The 19370-nt window shown below is 39.1% G+C and overlaps 1 protein-coding gene across 1 annotated transcript in view; it reads right to left on the reverse strand.

The window, feature by feature from the left end:
* Window positions 1-651: 651 nt before the first annotated feature.
* The window catches only part of ptpn12 (protein tyrosine phosphatase non-receptor type 12), a 44014-nt gene continuing 25295 nt past the window's right edge, over window positions 652-19370 (reverse strand). The window contains exons 12-18 of the mRNA XM_053344072.1: window positions 18047-18132; window positions 10348-10537; window positions 8749-9700; window positions 4288-4359; window positions 3142-3195; window positions 2311-2398; window positions 652-1888 (exon numbers count right to left, since the gene is read on the reverse strand). Of these exons, the coding sequence (XP_053200047.1) occupies window positions 1879-1888; window positions 2311-2398; window positions 3142-3195; window positions 4288-4359; window positions 8749-9700; window positions 10348-10537; window positions 18047-18132 (1452 nt within the window). The 3' untranslated portion in view covers window positions 652-1878. The remainder of the gene's footprint in view (window positions 1889-2310; window positions 2399-3141; window positions 3196-4287; window positions 4360-8748; window positions 9701-10347; window positions 10538-18046; window positions 18133-19370) is intronic.

Here is a 19370-nt window from a genome sequence, read left to right on the forward strand (position 1 = left end):
AACTAGACTTTTTTGTTGTGCCTCCTGAAGGGTTTTTTTTGTCCCCTCCCTGTCAGGTCCCATAAGAGTCTCAGGAGTAAACAGGTTGATAACATGAGATAACATGCATGGCTGTTCATCGGAGAGAGGCCTCGCCAGTAGGAGGAGGAGGAGGAGGAGGAGGAGAGCAGAAAAGAAAGAGTAGGACAGATTTTTAAAAAAAAAAAAAAAAAAGACGACAAGCGCAGAGGAGAATGAAACAAAACAGCGAACGAGTCCCGAGGTGAGACCCGGGAACAGAAAAGCCACATTAAGGAGGACTGTCATTGGCCATCTTCTCTGAGAGGCAGACTAAGGCAGGCTCATGGTCCCAGCAGTGAGAGCCAGAGTCACAGAGCTGAGGCGTCTGGCCATTGCTAAAGCGCTTTAAACTCCGCTGTGATTAGACTGTGACTTTAAATGGACACAGTTTAAAGAGAGAACCAGCTTTTGACATAACATGATGCCATTTTTAAGCCTCTAAGACTTTTCTTGTCATCTTCTTCTTTTATCTTAATACTGAATATTTTTCACCTCTTCTGGGGGCTCTCTCAAAAGTATTCAAATGTATCTGTTTGAGAAGGAAACACCACTCTTTGGTTGGGCTGCTTGCAACTTTTACATATTAATACATGAGATTGCTTCACTTTAAAGAATCACAAGCCAAATATGTTGTATAGTATCACCTTTTCCTGAAACTATGATTTTCAATTTAACGGATCTTTGCAGAAAAAATGACAACTTTACAATAAAATCCACTACAGTCACAAAGCAGGACTCCTGAATGCTGCAATGACCAAACTGCATCAATCTATGACTCTGGCAAAAAAAAGGGAAAGTCAGCATAGAAATATAAAAGTACTAGAGTGGACATTACTACAGACAAGAGGTGAGAAACAGGTGAATGTCAAGCTCTAGTTTTTTTTCTGTCTCTATGCTGATCTTTAGTAATGTAGCACCAGCGCACAGAAAGTGGGAGAGAGACAGAAATACAGAAAGAGAGAAAAAGAAAGAGAGAGTGAGAGAGAGAGAGAGCACCCGGGCAACCTGTACATACCCAACAGAAGAGGTTGCATCATGGGTAACAGATTATCTAGGTTCGCTTTGAAGATTGTTGTTCATTCAGTAGGAGGGAGCAGACACCTTCTGGGAGTTCAGTTAAACCTCAGGAAATTGGCTTCCCACAGTAGCTTTTTCTGATTAAAGATAATTCCTGATTCATGATGGAAAAAAACGTTTTTTTTCTTTCTCATTTTGGTATGAAAGTTTTCTCCCTGTTCATTTCAAGACAACAGCTTTATTGAATTTGTAACGATTACTCCTACATTCCCCCCCTCCAATTAGTCTAAGAATGGATAGATAGTCAGGATATGTTTACAGCTCAGAGAGAACATTTCCTAATTTACTCTTATCTCAACAAAAACAGGGGAAAAGAAAAAGCAGGAATTATCCTTTAATCATTAACAAGGAAATAACCAGACTGATCCCATTTCAGCGTCCAGAGGAGTCAAAACCTCGAGAACGTGGGCTTTGTTCCAAAATGGACAAACCACTTGACCAATAAGTGTTCTTCTGCTTTGCACAGTGGCACTTTGAAGGAGGAACTGAAGAGGAGGAAGAGGAGGAGGAGGAGGAGGGGAAGAGGAGTCTTGAGAACATATTGGCACAGAGTTACACAGAAAGTGTTTCTATGTAAAAATGTGCTGCCTGTGTAGCATCTATCAACTTGGTTTTGGACCAGCCAGGTGAGAATCCGTCTCTTGGTGAGGGAGCAAGACTGTTGACGGACGGACAGACGGGTCAATCCATCATGTCCACTCCAGGGGGGGGTCTCGAGGGCCTTTGGGCTGAATGCAGCGGTTACCGAACCCTAAAGGCCAGAAGGAAAGAGAGGGTTCTTAGTCCGTTTTTTCTTTTTTTTTTTTTTGTTGCTTTGAATTAAATAAAGAAAAATAAATTGAAATATTTCATCCCCAGAGGTGCCTTCACTTCTTGCTTGGTCTCAAAACCATCAAACATTTTCCGCATACATACAGCCCAAAGCTAAGTTTCAAATGCTGCAGATGAAATCAGCAAAAGCAACGATTCACTTTAAAAACAATGATGACATAAACCGAAACAATCTTTGACAGCTACAGGGTTGTGTTTTTTTTTTTTTTTGTTTTTTGCACAGTGACTGGAAATGAAAAAAATCATTACTTGTGTCCTTTCAGAAGTTATAAGTCAAAGGGGGAAAAAAAGGTGCATTCACTGATGTCAGAACATACGACAGAGGTAAGACCGAAAACTTACCCACCCAGGTCTGCCTTGTTGTCTGTTGCCGTGGTGCCAGCGGATGCAGGGTCAGCTGGAGACATCTTCTTAACACACCCTGACACATCTACACACACACAGGGTGGAAACACTGTGTGAATATCAGTGTCTGTATAAATGCTTAGCAGATGTTGTATGATAGCTTTAGTGATATAAGATCCACTTAGAATACAGAGGGGAGATCCTAGTTTAGTTAAAGCCATAATTATTACCAATGTTTGACTAGTTACTTGATACTAGATACTTGACACCACAATACAAAAATTGTCCATGAGCTTAGAAACTTGCACTTACACAGTTCATGACATTTAAAGGCTATCGGCAAGAATTTAAAGGCAGGCTTTTTATCCTGTGTAAACGCTCCTGATGAGTTATATACATGGTGGGTTCAAAAAAATAGTTATATAATTCAAGTCAAACAGTTTTTCCCCTTTCGATTATTCTGTGACTGTAACACACACACGTACCCAAACTACTGAAGCAATAAATTGGCAGAAACCATCATCACACACTCCTCAAAGCACTGATAAGCACACACACTTTCATTGCACTTCTCCTCAGACATGCTTGATCTTTTTTTTCCTCTCTCTGCGTCACGGTTACCACTCGCTCTCTTTCTTGCTGCTGCCAGTCTTTTTATCGTGCCCCGGCTAATTCGTAAAAACACTGAAGGTCTATTTCCTGTTCTGCTGACTAACTCTACGCTGAAAACAAGACCCACAAGAGAACTAACGTACAGAGACAAAGCATATAAAGGTGAGACAAGACACAGGAAGTCAAGCTGAGGTGAACGATGACGTGTGTCCGCACCTTTGTGTGTGCCGCTCCATTCGCCCGAGGCCGGTGTCCTCACGTCCAAAGGGTCTGACGGAGAAGGTGAGAAACGAGTGAATTAGACAAAGAAAACACATTTGAAGATAAGTGAACATTAAAGTTAAGACACAAAAAAGACACACGTGCCAAAATCCACTCATCCTTTCAAACTCGCTGTGTTTACAATACCTGTACACTCTTTTCTTCCTCTTTCTCCTCCATTAAACCACTCTTTCCTTCACCCCCCCCCCAATCTCACCGTGGGGCTCCATTTGCAGTAAAATGTTGCACCGAAGCTTTGCCTACACTCAGACTGAATGATCCTCTTTGAAGCAGAATCAGGAGGTGAACACAGGTGAACCCTCTTTGATCAAAACTGTAGTGAATGATGAAGGATTTTAAAGACATTGACTTTTCTAAAAAATCACTCAATAAATCAGAGACTAAAAGTGGTGTCCTGATTCAAAGATTATCTTTAGAAAAAAAAACCCAAAAAAAACAACTGCACTGGAGGTCTGAAATATCCAATGGTGCCCTCTTGTGTTGTAAAATTGATAAAGCGTCTCATAAAAGAGTTCACTTTTAAATACATCTGTTTAACGGTTTACCTCCTTTTCATCTCGTGTGCTCTAATGTCGGAGAATGTTTTAACGGCAGCAAGACAACAGGGAGGCCGAGTTATTAAAGGAGAGGTACCTGCAATATGTGCATCCATCTGTGTGTTTGAAGTGAGGCTGACAGAGACTGAGCCGCTAATTGCTCATACTCTATATGCTACCAGATAAAAGGAGATGAAATGGAAACTGAAATGTATATTCCACCTGTTTCAGCCTCATATCAGAAGCTGCCGATGTATCAAACAACCACTTTATCCTCCTCACATCATCACGCGTTCATTTTCTCTCTGTAAATATTAAAAGCAGACCAATACGAGCAACCTCACAGAGAAAACAAAGAAACTATCAAAGTGTTTGGATCAACTGCAGCTGTTTCTAATCACTGATCCATCCATCCATCTCGATAACACGGAGCCGTAAAAAAAACAAACCACCTGCGATGTATCCAGGAGGCGGCCTGGTCGGTGAATCCGTGCCCCACTGGAAACACACACACCTGTGAATCTTGACCAATGCAAACACGCACCTGTGGCCAGTATGAAGGACTCAGGGGTTCTCTCGGGGAGGGGGGGAGGGGAGTCGTCGCTGTCCCAGCAGTCTGGGGTTAAAAAGGTCAGAGGTCAAATGAGAGGCGATGTTAATTCACTGGCCGAGAGGAAAGTCAAGTGAGAGCGGGACAAAAAGAAAAATAGCTCAACAGATGAAACTCAGATTTTTTTGTGACAAGGCAGTTTGGTTCTGTTTAGACTCCTTTTTTCAAATATTTAAAACATGGAGGAGAAATATGGAGAGATACTTCCTGTTTCCTGTCTTAACACACTGATGTACAGCTTTCTGAAAGTATATATGTATCTATATATATATATATATATATATATATATATATAGGAGGTATCTGATGGGATGAGTTTCTAAACATGTGCCTGTGTTGTTTCAGGAGTGATCAAAGTATCATGTTGTAATAAATCATGAAAAGGAAAAAGTAATGTATTTAATTAATTATAAGCTATTATGTCCATTTAAAGTACTTTCATATATTTATTTATATGTTGCATTCTTATTATTAGTGTTACTGGATTTGTGCTCATTGGTAATTCAGACACAAGCACATTGTTATGTAAGTTAATGTCAGTATTTACACTGTGTCTGAATATGGTCAAAACAATGAGGCATTTTAATCAATTTTTTTTAAAAAGTGTTCATGCATCATGAGGCCTGATCAGCTGCATTTTGAATTACCATCTTTTTGTTCCACTAATTATTAAGTCCTTCAAGCTATTCTCAGTTATTAACCGTGGAAAATGTTCATTACTCCTGACCACATGTTATTCTCTGTTAGCTTCATGGCTGTGACTGACATGGTACTTCTGTCAGCAGAGATCTCTACATCTGATATCAGTTTGTTTTTGTTGTCTTTTTATTTGTTTTTGTTGAGGGTTTTTTTTTTTTTTTTGGTGGGACTTTTTGCTGCTTGATAAATACACAGTCTGTTTAAGTTTCAGGGCCTGACGGGTTGCAGCTGAAATACTGATTTGTTCCAGAGAATCGCTGATTACATTTCCCTGCATTCTCTCGATCGTATCCTGTCCAAACTCCCCATCTGAGGGCAATATTGTCCATCTATGAAGAAAATGTGGACATGGCTCATTAGCTTCAGCTCCTGCTGCAGCATGTTATGAGAAGGAAACAATGTAACGAGGAAAAGATGAGTGCAGCTGCTCCTGTTAAACCACTAACTATAAATACTGTACATATATCTGCTGATTTTGAACTCTCATAACGCCTCAAGGATGTGTAATATCAACTGTAACATCTATATAAACTCACTCAATGACCTCCGCCACACACGACCCCACTACCAGAACATTTATGGGGTCTAACAATAAACTTTTATAATCCACTGTCCGGCTAAAATGTTTCTTTTTAATGCAAGTTAATTGTCTAAGGAGTCATTTTCTTGTAATGAGCTTATTACACAGCGTGAGATTGACTGTGTCTTTCTCACTGAGACCTAAAAGACCCCCCTAATTACATTCTCTCTTAGTCATTTAGGCTGAAATTTACTCTACGGCTCTAAAGGAGGTGGAGATATTAACTTCGGAGATTTATTTGCACTAGAGTACTACACGGATATTAACTGTGAGCCTAATTTCCTGGCTGTGACAATTTATTGATCCTAATGTCTCTCATATTAAATAACTGAGGTTTTCTGACCTATTGGTAAATCATTCACGCTGAGTGTGATGGTTTTATCATAACGAGTGGTTTTTAATATACCAGATAGTCCGTGATCATCCATTGTCGACCTATTTAACAGTTTTAACTAAACTCATAGCTACAAACCACTGGGCACAACCTCTTTAATAAAATATTTTGACATTCACTGTCTGTAAAAGCTCCTAACTGTGTTTTCTAAACTATTATTAATTAAATTATGTCCCAAATAACAAAGTTGTATTATTGTTTTTAAACATTAGGTGACTTAAAAGCAGCTTAATATTAACATAAGCAATAAGGGCTTCAACTTCTGATTATGAAATGTAGAGATCACCTGCTTTTATTGTGACATTTTAAAATGTTTTACCAGCGTAAAGAAAATGAATTATTAAGAAGATAATGACTGTTGAATATTTAGTTATGAGTAATAATTGAATGTTGAGCATTTAAACATTAATTGCAATATACTGTACTAATATTTAGTTTTTATCTAATATCAATTTTGACAACTTTAGGAAGGAATATTCTAACATCTGCAAATTTGTATTAAGGTTTAAATCTTGAATCCAAATATTTACCTCAAACTTTGCATGCATTGGTCTCCCATCATTTTATATTTGTATCATATTAGTTTGTCACAAGTATTTTAAACTTCACTAACCTGTAGAAATAAAGTCTGACTGATTCATTGATGTGCAATCAGTGAAACAAGCAGCCACCAGCTCTCTCTTGTCACATCACAAGGCAGCAATTAGCTCAGTGCAACTCTTCAAAAAGCAGTCATGAGATTCTTGCAAACCAATCAAATAGCAGCCATTAGCTTTTTCCACGTTAGCATTTTTTTTTTCTTTTATCAAAGCGCTACCGCAGCCCAAAAACAAATAATATGCCAGAAAAGCCAAGCAGACCGAAACTCAAACTGCCACAGCAACCGCTTTCAGGACTGTCAGGTAAACATTTCTGCATTTGGCTTTTAAATATTGGAAATACTTGAGGTGTGCATTATGTGTGAAGCCAGACATTTAAAAGAAGTTCTGTTACATAATAACATGGCAGTGTTGAAGAGGAACATTTTAACATGGGGGAAAAAATGTTTCTAAATGAGCTGAAACAACTTTTTGACATTTTGCTTTGTTGTTCTTTAACACGAGTTTGGGAGAATGATCATATCAAACAGATGTGGAAACACTTCCATAAACTTGAAGTGAAGATGCAAAATTAACTTGTCCAGCGGCCAAATCAGCTGGTTAATGTTCAAATGTTAGGAGCCACTCCATACATTATTGCTGTTTTTTGGCTGGTGAGTGAAACAAATCTACCACTTGCATATTTTAAAAGCATTAGGCTAGAGGCAATGTTGTGCTTAAATTAAATCTAGTTGAATAACCACCTGCCTTTCTAAACATATGAAAGTTAAATAAAGTCTGAATTATATTAAAAAGTGGGTGATTTACTTGTAGAAGATAGACTAGTTTTTACTTTAAGTGTAGTGCTGGCACACTGATCCATAATGCACGCTCACAGTTTCATCCACATATTTAAAAACACTGTTAAAGTTCTTTCATCCAGGATTCACCATCCAGATCAAAACTGTTCAAAGTCCAAGAATGACACACTTCACGTACGTCAGCTCCAATCACACCAAGAATCAGATTTCAGAATCTCTTGATTTTGAAATCGAAAGAGCAGAAGGGAGGGAGGGAGGGAGGGAGGGACGGGAGGGGGCAACCTCAGTCCTGACACCCCAGAAGATTAAAAACCACATCATTGCGATCATGACGGCGCAGCCAACACACAGCAAACAGTGTGACTCTGCTCTGTTCAACCCAACGTGCACAAAAAGGTGGCAAATGTATATAAGTGTCATGCAGTGGTCAATCCTTCACCATCCAACATGCACACACAGGTTCCTGCGCGCACACACACACACACACACACACACACACACAACCACACACACACACTGAAACAAAAACATACATAACAAGATTTCTTTCATTCGTTCTCGCGTTCAGTAAAATCCGCTCGCTCGGATAAACACACACACACAAGCTGAAAGAGGAAGAGTGGAGTTGTTTTGACAGATGTTTGCCTGTTAACATTTGCAGCATTCCACACAAACCGACCAATTAGTCATACAGTCATGCTTTATGAGGCTCACTGGAAACTATCTCGCCTTTTTTTTTTTTCATAGTTATTCTTCTTGTCTTCAGTGTCTCCTGTTTTTCTGTCTCTTGGTTTCTTGGTTTCTCCTGGCGTCTGACTTCACCCAGCAGTAACAACTGTCTACTGGGTGTGTGTGTGTGTGTGTGTGTGTGTGTGTGTGTGTGTGTGTGTTTTCAGATAAAACTTGTCATTACCATGTGGTCTGTCTAAGACCTCTGGCTCCTTACTGACCCAGAAAATGCCTCTGCCGTGTGGTTTTCCTGTGCATGTGTGTGTTATAATAAGGACAGGTTGTCAGACTTACACTTAGCGCCTTCAACAGTGTTTTTAGAAAAAAAAGATCTCATCACACATGAGCTGAACTGAACTTCAGAGATGAAGGTTTAGTTTGGATTAATTTCCAGGTCCACTTAATTGATTATGACTGCTGTGTAAACCTGATTCATTTAGTTCATCTAGATGTCTAATTATCTCACTACTTTTATAGTTAATTTGTTGGCTTCTCAGTTAACTTGCTAAGTGATTCTGTCAGAAAATCAGCCAGTTGGCTCAAAGAACTAAATCCAGTCATTCAATTAAAGACGGCTGATGCTGATTGACATACTTGCTGGAGGTGACGGAGAGCTCTGCCCTGCGATGGACATGGGCGACACCTTCCTCACCGGCTGCTGGTCTCCGAGGTGAGAGAGCGTACTAACCATGGCCGTCGCCGTGGATATATTAGTACGACAACCCTCTCTTCCTCCAGACATCTCTCCGTCCCCCTCTTCGTCCGAGTTATCAGAGTGCAGGGGGTTGGTGAAACTTAGGGCAGTCCTAACAGGAGTGGAGGAAGAGGAGGAAGAGGAGGAGGAGAGGTGGGAGGAGGAGGAGGAGGATGGTGCGACACGGTCTGACGAGGAAGAGGAGGAGGAGGTCTTTGGGAAGTGTTTTTCGGGGCTGTTGCAGGGTTGAGCCCACGATGCGTGGCCGGCCTTCAGCTCCGCTCTCTCCCCTCCGGGCACCTCGCCCTTCTCGTTCTTCACAGGGAGGTGGTTCGGTCTGGCCAGGACGCCTCCGTCTGCTTGACTCTCCCCGCATCCGCCTGCTCCGCCCTCCGTGCCCGAGTCCTCCGACAGCGAGGAGCTAGACGTCAGCAGGGATTGACCGGAGCGGGCTTTGAAGGCGTGGCTTCTTTGCAGCATGGCCGCGCTATTGGTTGAACCGCTGCCCACTCCGCCTGCTACTCCCATAGAGGAGGAAGTGTCAAAGCTGCGAGGTCCTTCCTGCAACGGCACCTTTTTAATCTCAATGCTCAGCTTCCTCTCGATCCGAGGAGCACCGGAACATTCAACGGCTGGCGAGAGGGGGGAGGAGGGAGTCTGAGTCTGGCTTTGGCCCGATTCTGACTTTGTCGATGTTGATAGTTTGTTGTTATAGTTGTCGTTGAGATCTAGGTTTGAGACTTGGGTTTGCTGTTTTCGACTAAGCAGATCTTGGTCTTTTTGTTCCGAGGGACTGGTCTGCGTGTTTGGACTGAGCTCTGACTGGTTCTGCTGCTTGTCCACGTCTTGATTCTGAAAAGAGAAGAAGTGAAAAGGGCAAAACATGAAAGAACCCTTTGAAAATGCAGCAAAATCTTCCACATATTTTCAGTGTTGGGACATGCATGAATGGGAGCCAGAGGCAGCAAGAGAAAAATGTATGAAATTCTCTAGAAATATAACTGCAAGATTCTAAGATTGAAAATATAACTGGGGTACAACAGCCTTATGTGAGCTGTTACACATAGTGCAACCATATTTTTTAGTTATTGCTCACACAAGAAAACCCAGATTTATCTGATATTGTTCCTAACAGAAGAAACATGCAGATCAGAGAAGCATCAAGTAAGATTGCTACAGTTCCCATGAAATGTCTTAAATTAAATTACATTTCTAAAATCTGTTTCTAATGTATAATAAATAATCTTGTTGATCAGGTGTACTAAGGCCCACATAACAAGTTAAACCTCATGCTGCTATCCACCTAACTCCTTTTAACTCTAACATACATAACAGGTTTTACAGGTCAAAATAGTGTACATACAACATACAAAAAACCTTCTTCCACAACAACCAGTATTTTTACAACATAATGAATCAACTGCACTGTGGAAAACATTTACAACAAACTTGATACAGTGTAAATGGACTCAATGCAATTATTTCCACTGTATCTGTACCTTTGTCACATTATGTTGTGCGGTAGCCAGGACGTGTATGACAGGTTTGGGGTGGTAGCGGTCGTTGTCCTGCCGTACGTTGGTGACAGTGGGGAAGGCTGAGGGGGGAGACGGGGTCAGAATCGGAGGTACGGGGTGAGGCTCCGGGGGCTGGAGGATCTCTTCCTTAACATCACCTTCTACCTGGGAACTAGAGAAAGAGACAGAGAGAGAAAAAACTAATTTAACAGCAAAGAAAGAGACAAGAAAGGGTGCAAAATATACTACTGTAATTAAAGCACCAAACTCATGGTCAGATTCATCACTGCACTTCAACTGTGAGAAAAATCAATTCATTTATTAACAAATTCAGCTTTTTATGCTGTAAATTTTTTGGAATGTTTAAGTATATCTGAAAGTGCAGCAGTTACTGTGGTTCAGGCAATTTAGGAAATAAAAATGATGAAAAGGGAAGGATGTCATCACTGTGGTCAGACAACCTCCTGACATTTTAGAAATCCATGCTTAAATTATTCTCAATCTAAAAAAAGAAGGAATGATGAAACTCAGATTATCTACAAGCTTCACACATGAATGAAACTAAAGGACAGCGTCTGTCCACTAGGTGGCACAGTTTTAAAAAGGTAGCAACACGCTCATAGTACAGCTGAGACAAATTACAGTACATGTCCTCAGTGGAGGTTTTTTGCACTGTCAGACAGCTCTCAGCTATATTTTGTGGATTTAAGGGTGGACATGATGAACTGAAAACAGACTAAATCAATATTTAGTTTATCCTTCTGTATACAGTGTACTGTATACTTTATCTAATGCTACAGGACCTGCAATTAAGAGGTTAAGACAGATTTCCACACAGGGCATTAAGAATGTGCTATATTTTGCATTTTATTCTATTTTCTAGCAGCTTTATTTCACATGTAGTCCTGCATCACCTTTCAAGACAGATAGAGTAATTTCTATTGTACTTGACAAAAGTTTCCCACTAATTCTATACAGTGTTGTGTATTTTGGTAATGTGTTGTGTATAAGCTTCACACCTGTAGATAGACACATGTGGGTGTGTGAATTTAAAACAGGATACTGAGGTTGTCATCAAGCTCGCATCACATATATGGAAAGTTATACTTAAAGATATTGTTCCACTCGGCTGAACATACATTTACTTGTACATGCAAATAAGTACACACACAAAACAGTCAAAGGATGTGGTGATGTGCTAAATCATGAGCACATGACTGAAGCAAGAGCTGGCCTAGGACTGCACATGATGCTCTGTGTGTGTGTGTGTGTGTGTGTGTGTGTGTGTGTGTGTGAGAGAGAGAGAGAGACAGACTGATAGATAGAAAGTGAGACACACAGAGACAGAAGTTGCAAGTTAGAAGCACAGGGGATTTCCTTTTGTTAAGTAACCGTGGTGTTGCAGCCGCACTGTTAAAAGGCTTCCTCATAAAGATTAAACATTACTGTTGAGTTTCTATTAGCCGATATTCTTCTATGAATGTGTCCATTATTGAAAATTAGTTTTTAAACTTCAAAGTAGTTTTTGAATGAAATGGGTATTTTCTTTAATGAATCAGAGATAACACAGAGAGACTTTTAAAATATCCTGTTAATTGGTGAATTTTAAAAAAAGTTAAAAAAAAACATGACAGAATTAAACGAGAATGATGAAGTACCACAAGGGGCAGAACTCAATGCTAACGGGAAATTGCAACGAAAATGCAAAGGTGAACATGGAGAGGATTCTGCAGGAGATTTATGACTGGATGAGCTGGATGATATCAAAGACGAGCTCGACAAGCCAAACAGAAAACCAAACTAAAAGGGGTGGAAACAATGGAACAAGTAGGATAAACAGGTCAGTCAACAATCCAGAAACAATCCTCCCATTAAAATAACTCAAATGAAAGCCCCATAAAAAGGGTTCAATCTCAAAATACCTATAATTTTGATTTATCATAATAAAATGCACCTTTAGACAGAAGAAACAGACAAAAACACTTAAGATGATCATATCTTGGATAGAGGAACACACATTTTTTACTTGAAATAAGAGCTGTAAACATAAGTCTGACATTAAAAATACTAAATATTTCTTGTGGTGGACAAATCCGTTTTACTGACTGAGCTGCTATAGAGGGTCCCACTCTTATATGTGTTTAAAGGTGGGAAGATTCATCCTTTTTAAAGGGAACAACAAATAAGAGTGAAATCACATAACTTAACATTAATGTTCCTCCAGGAAATGACTTTTCTTTTTTCAAAGATGATCTCTGACATAACTCACATAAACAGAAATCTGCAGACAAAACAAGATATATCAATGAAACGCACTACACACACCTCTAAATGAGTAAGCAAAAAGTTTGAACTACATATATATAAAACTATCAGATTGGGGAACTGCCAAGAGCCTATTGAATGACCCTTCATTTAAAAAGCAAATGAGTAATGAAATTGAAATATACATCATTAACATGATGCACACACAAGAAACTGAGAAACAGATGCTATTCACTAAGCAAAGATATCATGAGAACAGCTCGAAATTTAAGACATTATTGGCAAGGAGACTGAAAAAAGCAACAAGCAGATAAAACTCTATATAAAATATGAGACTCCCAAACAGGCCGTAGAATAGCCAGTTATGAAGGTCGAATAAGCGCCTAAGTGCAGAAATAACAGTAAAAGAATTAAGTGAGGCAGACTGCCAGATTAAAAACTACCAAATCAACAGGAAGTGGTTTCACAACTGAAGGGTACAAAGCACTAAGAAATGAACTCATGGCAATGTTACTAACCACATGCAACTGGGCGCTAACGAGGCAGAGACCCCCCACCCCCCACCACCACCACCACCACCACTTGGAAAGAAGCTTTTAAGCTTTTTAAGAGTGAAAATATCGTATAGACCTCTGTAACCTGGTTTAATTCAGAATAATCAGACAGGACTTATACACATGCTGTACCTGGACTCCACTTATTTTTGCACTACATCTAGCTCAACAAATAAGACAGAGTGACTTTTTTATTAAGGGTACTGAAATGAATGAAGTAGAGCATAAAATAGCATGTTACGCAGATGATGTCCTCATATTAAAAAAACAGATTACAAATGGAAAACAAATCAAACTGAATCTCTTACATACAACTTAAGTCTATCTGGAAAACTCATGCCTGCATTTCCATTGAAATGGAAAACAGAATCTTTCAAGTACTTGGGTATTATTTCACCTAAAGATCTATCAAGATTATTCAAGAAAAATGAACCTCTGTTCAGTAACCTCAAAGAAAATCTTATACGGTCCTTTTCCATGTCCTTTTTAAATTTAAGTTCAAGAATTGAAACAGTTAAAATAAAATGTCTACAACAAAATGATATTTAGATTTATATGGCAGTGAACAAGTCCCTGAGTATAATATAAAACTTAGAGAGATGAGGCTGGGGCACACCATCTTTGAAAAATGAGAGTAGTAATAAGGTAATACAGCTTATCTTTAATACACATAAACCATTAGATTTCAAAGCCATATATCCAGGCCACATCTCCCCAGAAGCAAAAGTTATTGACTTATATTTAATGGGTATATTGCCGGCAGAAGGGAAAACGGCTCTGACCTAAAGATGAATGATGCATGTTGAAACTACCGTAATTAACTCGACAGCAGTAGTGATGGAAAATGTTGCTTTCTCTTTAAACTTAAAGACGGACATCTTCATACAACACAGGGGTTTGACTTATTGCACACACTTTCCCAGAGACCTGTGTATTCTCTGTGGTGTTCAAATATCTCACCATAACACGTATGCAACTGTGTGAAGCCAATTTGCTAGAAGCATTTTTATTCATTTTACACCTTTACCTCTCCCTCTCTGTACATAGTTAAGTCTGTTTTTTCCACACCTAGCCCTTGAAAATATAAAAAAGACTATGAGTCAATCTAAATGAAAGCAGGGCTGAGCAAACTACATGTTTTAGTATGAGATACTTTCTTACTTTTTTTTTTTTAATTCATGGATTTTTAATTGTATTCCTCAGTGCATCCATCTATTTGTATTGCCTGTGGATGTAATAACAATGCACATTTACATAAAGAATCAAATTAAAAGAAAAAAGAAAACACAAATTACCCACGAGAACAACTATCCTCTCAATTTTGTCCTCAATGTCATCTACATTGCCTGAGCAAGCAAAAGATATATTTAACAATAACACAGATGATTCCCGCTGGTTCTGGTAGTTTCCATGGGGATATGAATCATTGAGATGAGTTTATTCAAGCCCTGTGTCCTTCTGAGATAAGATAAGATGAAATTTTAATGATTCCTGAGGGGAAAGCTGGGCTGTTACAGGAGCAAACACTAATAAGTCACAGCAAACCAAATAAAGATGAGCATGAATGAAACTGAGCTTTGAGGCACAAAACATAAAGTGAGAAACTGCAACGCTAGAATATACATGGAGAATGTAGTAAATATGTATTCAAATATTATGAGGGTTTACATCAAGTGAATAAAGAAGTAGCCCCGGAAGGCTGAAAAACATTCTGTTTTATCCATAAGAGAAAAAAATGAGCTGAAAGTATGTTGTGCTGAAAGTATAAAAGAATAAAAAATATTCTTTTGTAGTGTCTTTTTTAAAATATCCTCTGGTTATCAAAGTTTAAATTGTTTTAGCTATTTTACTTCTGCAAAACAAACGAAAAGGTGTCCTCATGATGTGTGACGCTATCAATCTGATTAACTCAGCTTCTAATACTCTGGCTGACACTTTGTAAAAACTAAGTGCTCATTTTTGGAGGAAACCTGAGTAAAATATTTTTGCAGTTTGTGTCATACTTTTCTTTATATGCAAAAGAAAAGATCTCTAAGAATCTACGTTAACCCTGGAGCATAAAACCATCCATACTGTTGTCATGTTGGTAACACAGACTTAACCTTGGCCCATATTATGCACACTTGTATACACACATGCAACCTAAACTCCCACGCATACACACATGCAGACTCACAAAGAAAGTGAAATTTATGAGCTACCACCTCCCACGCTAACAAATGAACACCAAAAAAAAAAAAATCAAACACGCACACCAAGCACGCTGTGTCCTCCACATATGTACTCCAGAGGGAAGATCCTGCATTTTTAATCAGTGAGTTGTTTCACAGTGAGACCTGCATGCATTCATAGGATGCGGGATGCGCTAGAAGGGGATAGAGCTTAAAAGAGAAACTTCCTGGTTACGGGTTCTGCTGCGGAAAATATTCACACCAACGACTTGACGAAAGTAGGCCGCTCAACCCAAACCACAACGATATACATCACTGCTTATTTAAAAATGTATTTCAGGCTGCTAGATTACATGATGAACTATTTGAACTATTTGATAAGAATTGATGATGATATGATAAGAATTAACAAGCATCATAAAGTTTGACATGTTTAAACAATAAAGCTGAACCTTCTCAACCTTGAAATAAGACTCATATAAACGGCAAAAAGACCTTAATATACTCACACACACACACACTGATAACTGTGCTTCAGATTTAGCTAGATCAATGTGGGTTTTGCCCAAATTTGTGGGACTCCTTGAAACTGTTAACTGTTGAATTTTTGTCCAACTAGGATCAAAAAGACAGATAGAGCTAGGTCTAAATAAACATTTTCAGTACCAGTGCTAATATAATGCTAAAGAGTTTTGGTTAAAAAATAAAAGCAATACTTTTCTGAAACCTTACTTTAAGGGATATGAACACAAAATACATTACAACAACAAACAGTCTAATTAGCAATGTTAAAACTTAAATCAAGAAATATGTTATAAGCCATTAAACATCTGGGGAAATATTAAATGCCAGCTGTCAATACAGTTTGATATGGAGGGGCATTGAGGTCAAGGTCCAGCCACCATGGCACAACATGTGGAGGATATGACTAGTCAGGGTGTGGCTATGACTATATGTGAAAGCCATGACTCAGTCATTACAACGTTGACCTTGATGCCAGCCTTTTTGGAGTTCCTGCAGAATTTCTCAGATACACACAATCACACCACTGGAGTCACCCAGGGGGAGTGTGGCCGGCAGAATGTGGACTATGCCGGTAAAAATAGCTCTTACCATCACTAAAATAGTCTCAGGCTCAAACTAGGCCTTCGACATGTCTTCTTTAAGAGACAAAGGGATGACAAGGAGAGAGAAAGACACAGAGACGAGTCACAGAGAGAGACAAGAGTGGAAAGAGATAAATCCATTTATTCTCTAACTCTCCCTCTGTCCTTTTGTCGAGGGACACTTCCTATTTTGGCAGCCTGTCCGAGTTCAAATGTGTATGTTTAACTTAGAGCAGGAAAGAAATGTTTCAGTAAACAGATCACTTGCAACAACCTCCCAAAATTAGGACTTCTTGAAAAATGTTTGCTTTCCCATCAAACCGACTGGTGCAGCAGACAATTCAGGAAGCCGTAATTTTAGTGCAGTAAGGGAACTCAACAAAGGTCGTGTCAGTGATGATAAATGATTTTTCCATTCTAAATTTCACACAAGCTAATTTATTACTGAGGTTCAGAATCCGTAATCACATTTAAATGAGGATTCATCCTGAATAAAGAATGAAAAAAATGAAATGCAATGATTCACAGACAGACAAAAAAACTGCTGCAAACATGGCCATTTTTAGACAATGTAGTTGGAAAAGGCTGCCAGCAACAGGTAATTAAGTAAAACAGTGTTGTCTCCTGGCAACAGGATGTCCTCTGTGACATTAAAGCAACAGTACTGAGGCAACTTGTTTGAGCAATGGTATCTACCAAAGCTTCTTTAAAAAGTTGTACTGTGTATGTATTGCAGCATTAATGGAGAGGAGGGGTGCTTTCTGTAGATAGATCATACCAGGGACTGGAGAAAGTGGGGCACAACCCCTGCTGGGCACATACAGTGAAATTAAAAAGGACAGGAGAGGGAGAATAGGGGAACACATTGGAGCAACTCTTGCTTATCAGACAGTAGAGAGAGAAACAAGAGGAGAGAAAGCAGGGAAAATGTTGAAGAGAGTGTTATAAAGGAAGACGGGGCACACATGTGTTCATACAAGCTTGTATATGTTTTAAATCATGAGCCTGCATGGGTGTAAAAGCATTTGTTCTTAAAGAGGAGAGGGAGAGGGAAATGTAAGATGTAGCAGCTCTGCTTCAACTAGCCTTGGGTTGTGGCGCGTTCAACACGATGTAGTGTTGCAGACTATTGCAAAGTGTTGCAAAATGATCTATAAATACAGCTCCTCCTGAGGCCACAACAGTTATTAGCAGCAAAACAGAAGTTAACTTCAGTAAAGTGGAGGCTCGGCTATATCTGTGGGCTGACAGAGAAGTCATGTTTCATAAAACTCTGGTTTGTTTGGGGTGAAGAGAACGCCCGCTACTTCTGTTTGGATATGTTTTTATTGTGTGAATTTTTCTTTTTGTCTTGCCATCCTCCTACAAAACCCAACACCCACTGTGTTCACTGACGGGCCACTTCACACCTACTGCTCACTTCTGTGTGAGCCTGTTCATTCATCTGTGTGGATGATGACAGTGGATCATTTTACTCTTCAGCTGCATACATTTTTGCAAGTGACTGACTTCTGATAACTCCCGGAAAACAGATTTGAATTGAAAAAGGTTTGGATAGAAAAACAAAAGAGAGACTGTGTCTTACCTGCGTATGCGAGGAGGTTTTGGAGGAGGCGTGTCCCATCTCTCGTCATCTGACTGGTGGGCTGCTTTAACTGGACTACTTTCATCCTGGACACACACACAAACCAAAAATACACCACACTTCAGAAGGAAATATTATACTTTTTATTGTTCTACATTAATATGACATCTGTAGCAACTAATTACATTACAGATTAAGATTTTATATATAAAACATGTCATCAGTTTACAGATTAAAGTGCCCATTAGTACATAAAGTAGTTCAAATTAGCTTCAAATCGACCAGCTGAAACACTAAAATACTGACATGCTAATAATAATAATATAAATCTGACAGGGGTCATTTACTTTTGATGCTTTTTTAAAATGCTTTTTACTTTTACACACAATTTTGAAAGCTAGAATTTTAATTATGGTGATATGATATGTGTCCAGTGTATTTCTTGCTCTTGTAATTTCTTTTGCTCATATAGACCATTAAGAGATCCCATCATAATGCACTTTCATAATAGGTGATGGAGGACAAAATCCACAGTCCTCCTTCTGTGCAAAAATGTATTTAAAAGTTTAATTGAAGCTAATATGAAGCTTCAGCCACAGAAATCAGCCATCAAATCAAGTAAATATATTTCAACGTTAGTTTACTGAAAAGACTTTAACCACTTTATTTGATTTACCAGCACTGATTTAAGGACACATAAACACATTTTACTTCCATAGTTTAAGGATATTCTATGTTAGAATGTTGTTTTGTGGAACTTTTGACTGTGCTGCTGTGGAAAGTGCTTCCATCCCACACTGACATCTGAAATGAACACACCTGAGCTGCTGTGAGTTTTTCTGGTATTTGCAGTCCGACAGCATTCCTAATGTGATTGGATCTTTGGCGTGTACAGCTAGCCTAAGAGCCTTTACATGACTGTGTGTGTCTATAACTGCCAAATCATCTATATCTATATGAATTCAGCATACACATTATTATCATTAAGCAAAAGTCAATTTCGACGCTCATTGTCACTGGAGTTTTTATGACTGCCGTTGAAATATAAAGCGTCTTTTTCTCTAACGAGTCTACTGCCTCTCCTTCTCTAGATGACTCTGAAGAAGGAATTTGTTGAAATAGTTCCTGAAATAAGCCTTCCTCCTCCTCCTCCTTACTAATTTTCTCTCTTGCTCTCACCTCCTGCCTTCCTCCTCCTCCTCCTATCCTCTCTTCCCCCGTGACTCATTAATTTGACTCCACTCTGATAATGAGAAGACAACAGGATGACTCCGGTCGTCATAAACTCACGACAGCGGGAGAAAATCAAGCCACTTCAGCTCTG

This window comes from Scomber japonicus, chromosome 23 (assembly GCF_027409825.1).
Source record: "Scomber japonicus isolate fScoJap1 chromosome 23, fScoJap1.pri, whole genome shotgun sequence".
Classification (NCBI taxonomy): domain Eukaryota; kingdom Metazoa; phylum Chordata; class Actinopteri; order Scombriformes; family Scombridae; genus Scomber; species Scomber japonicus.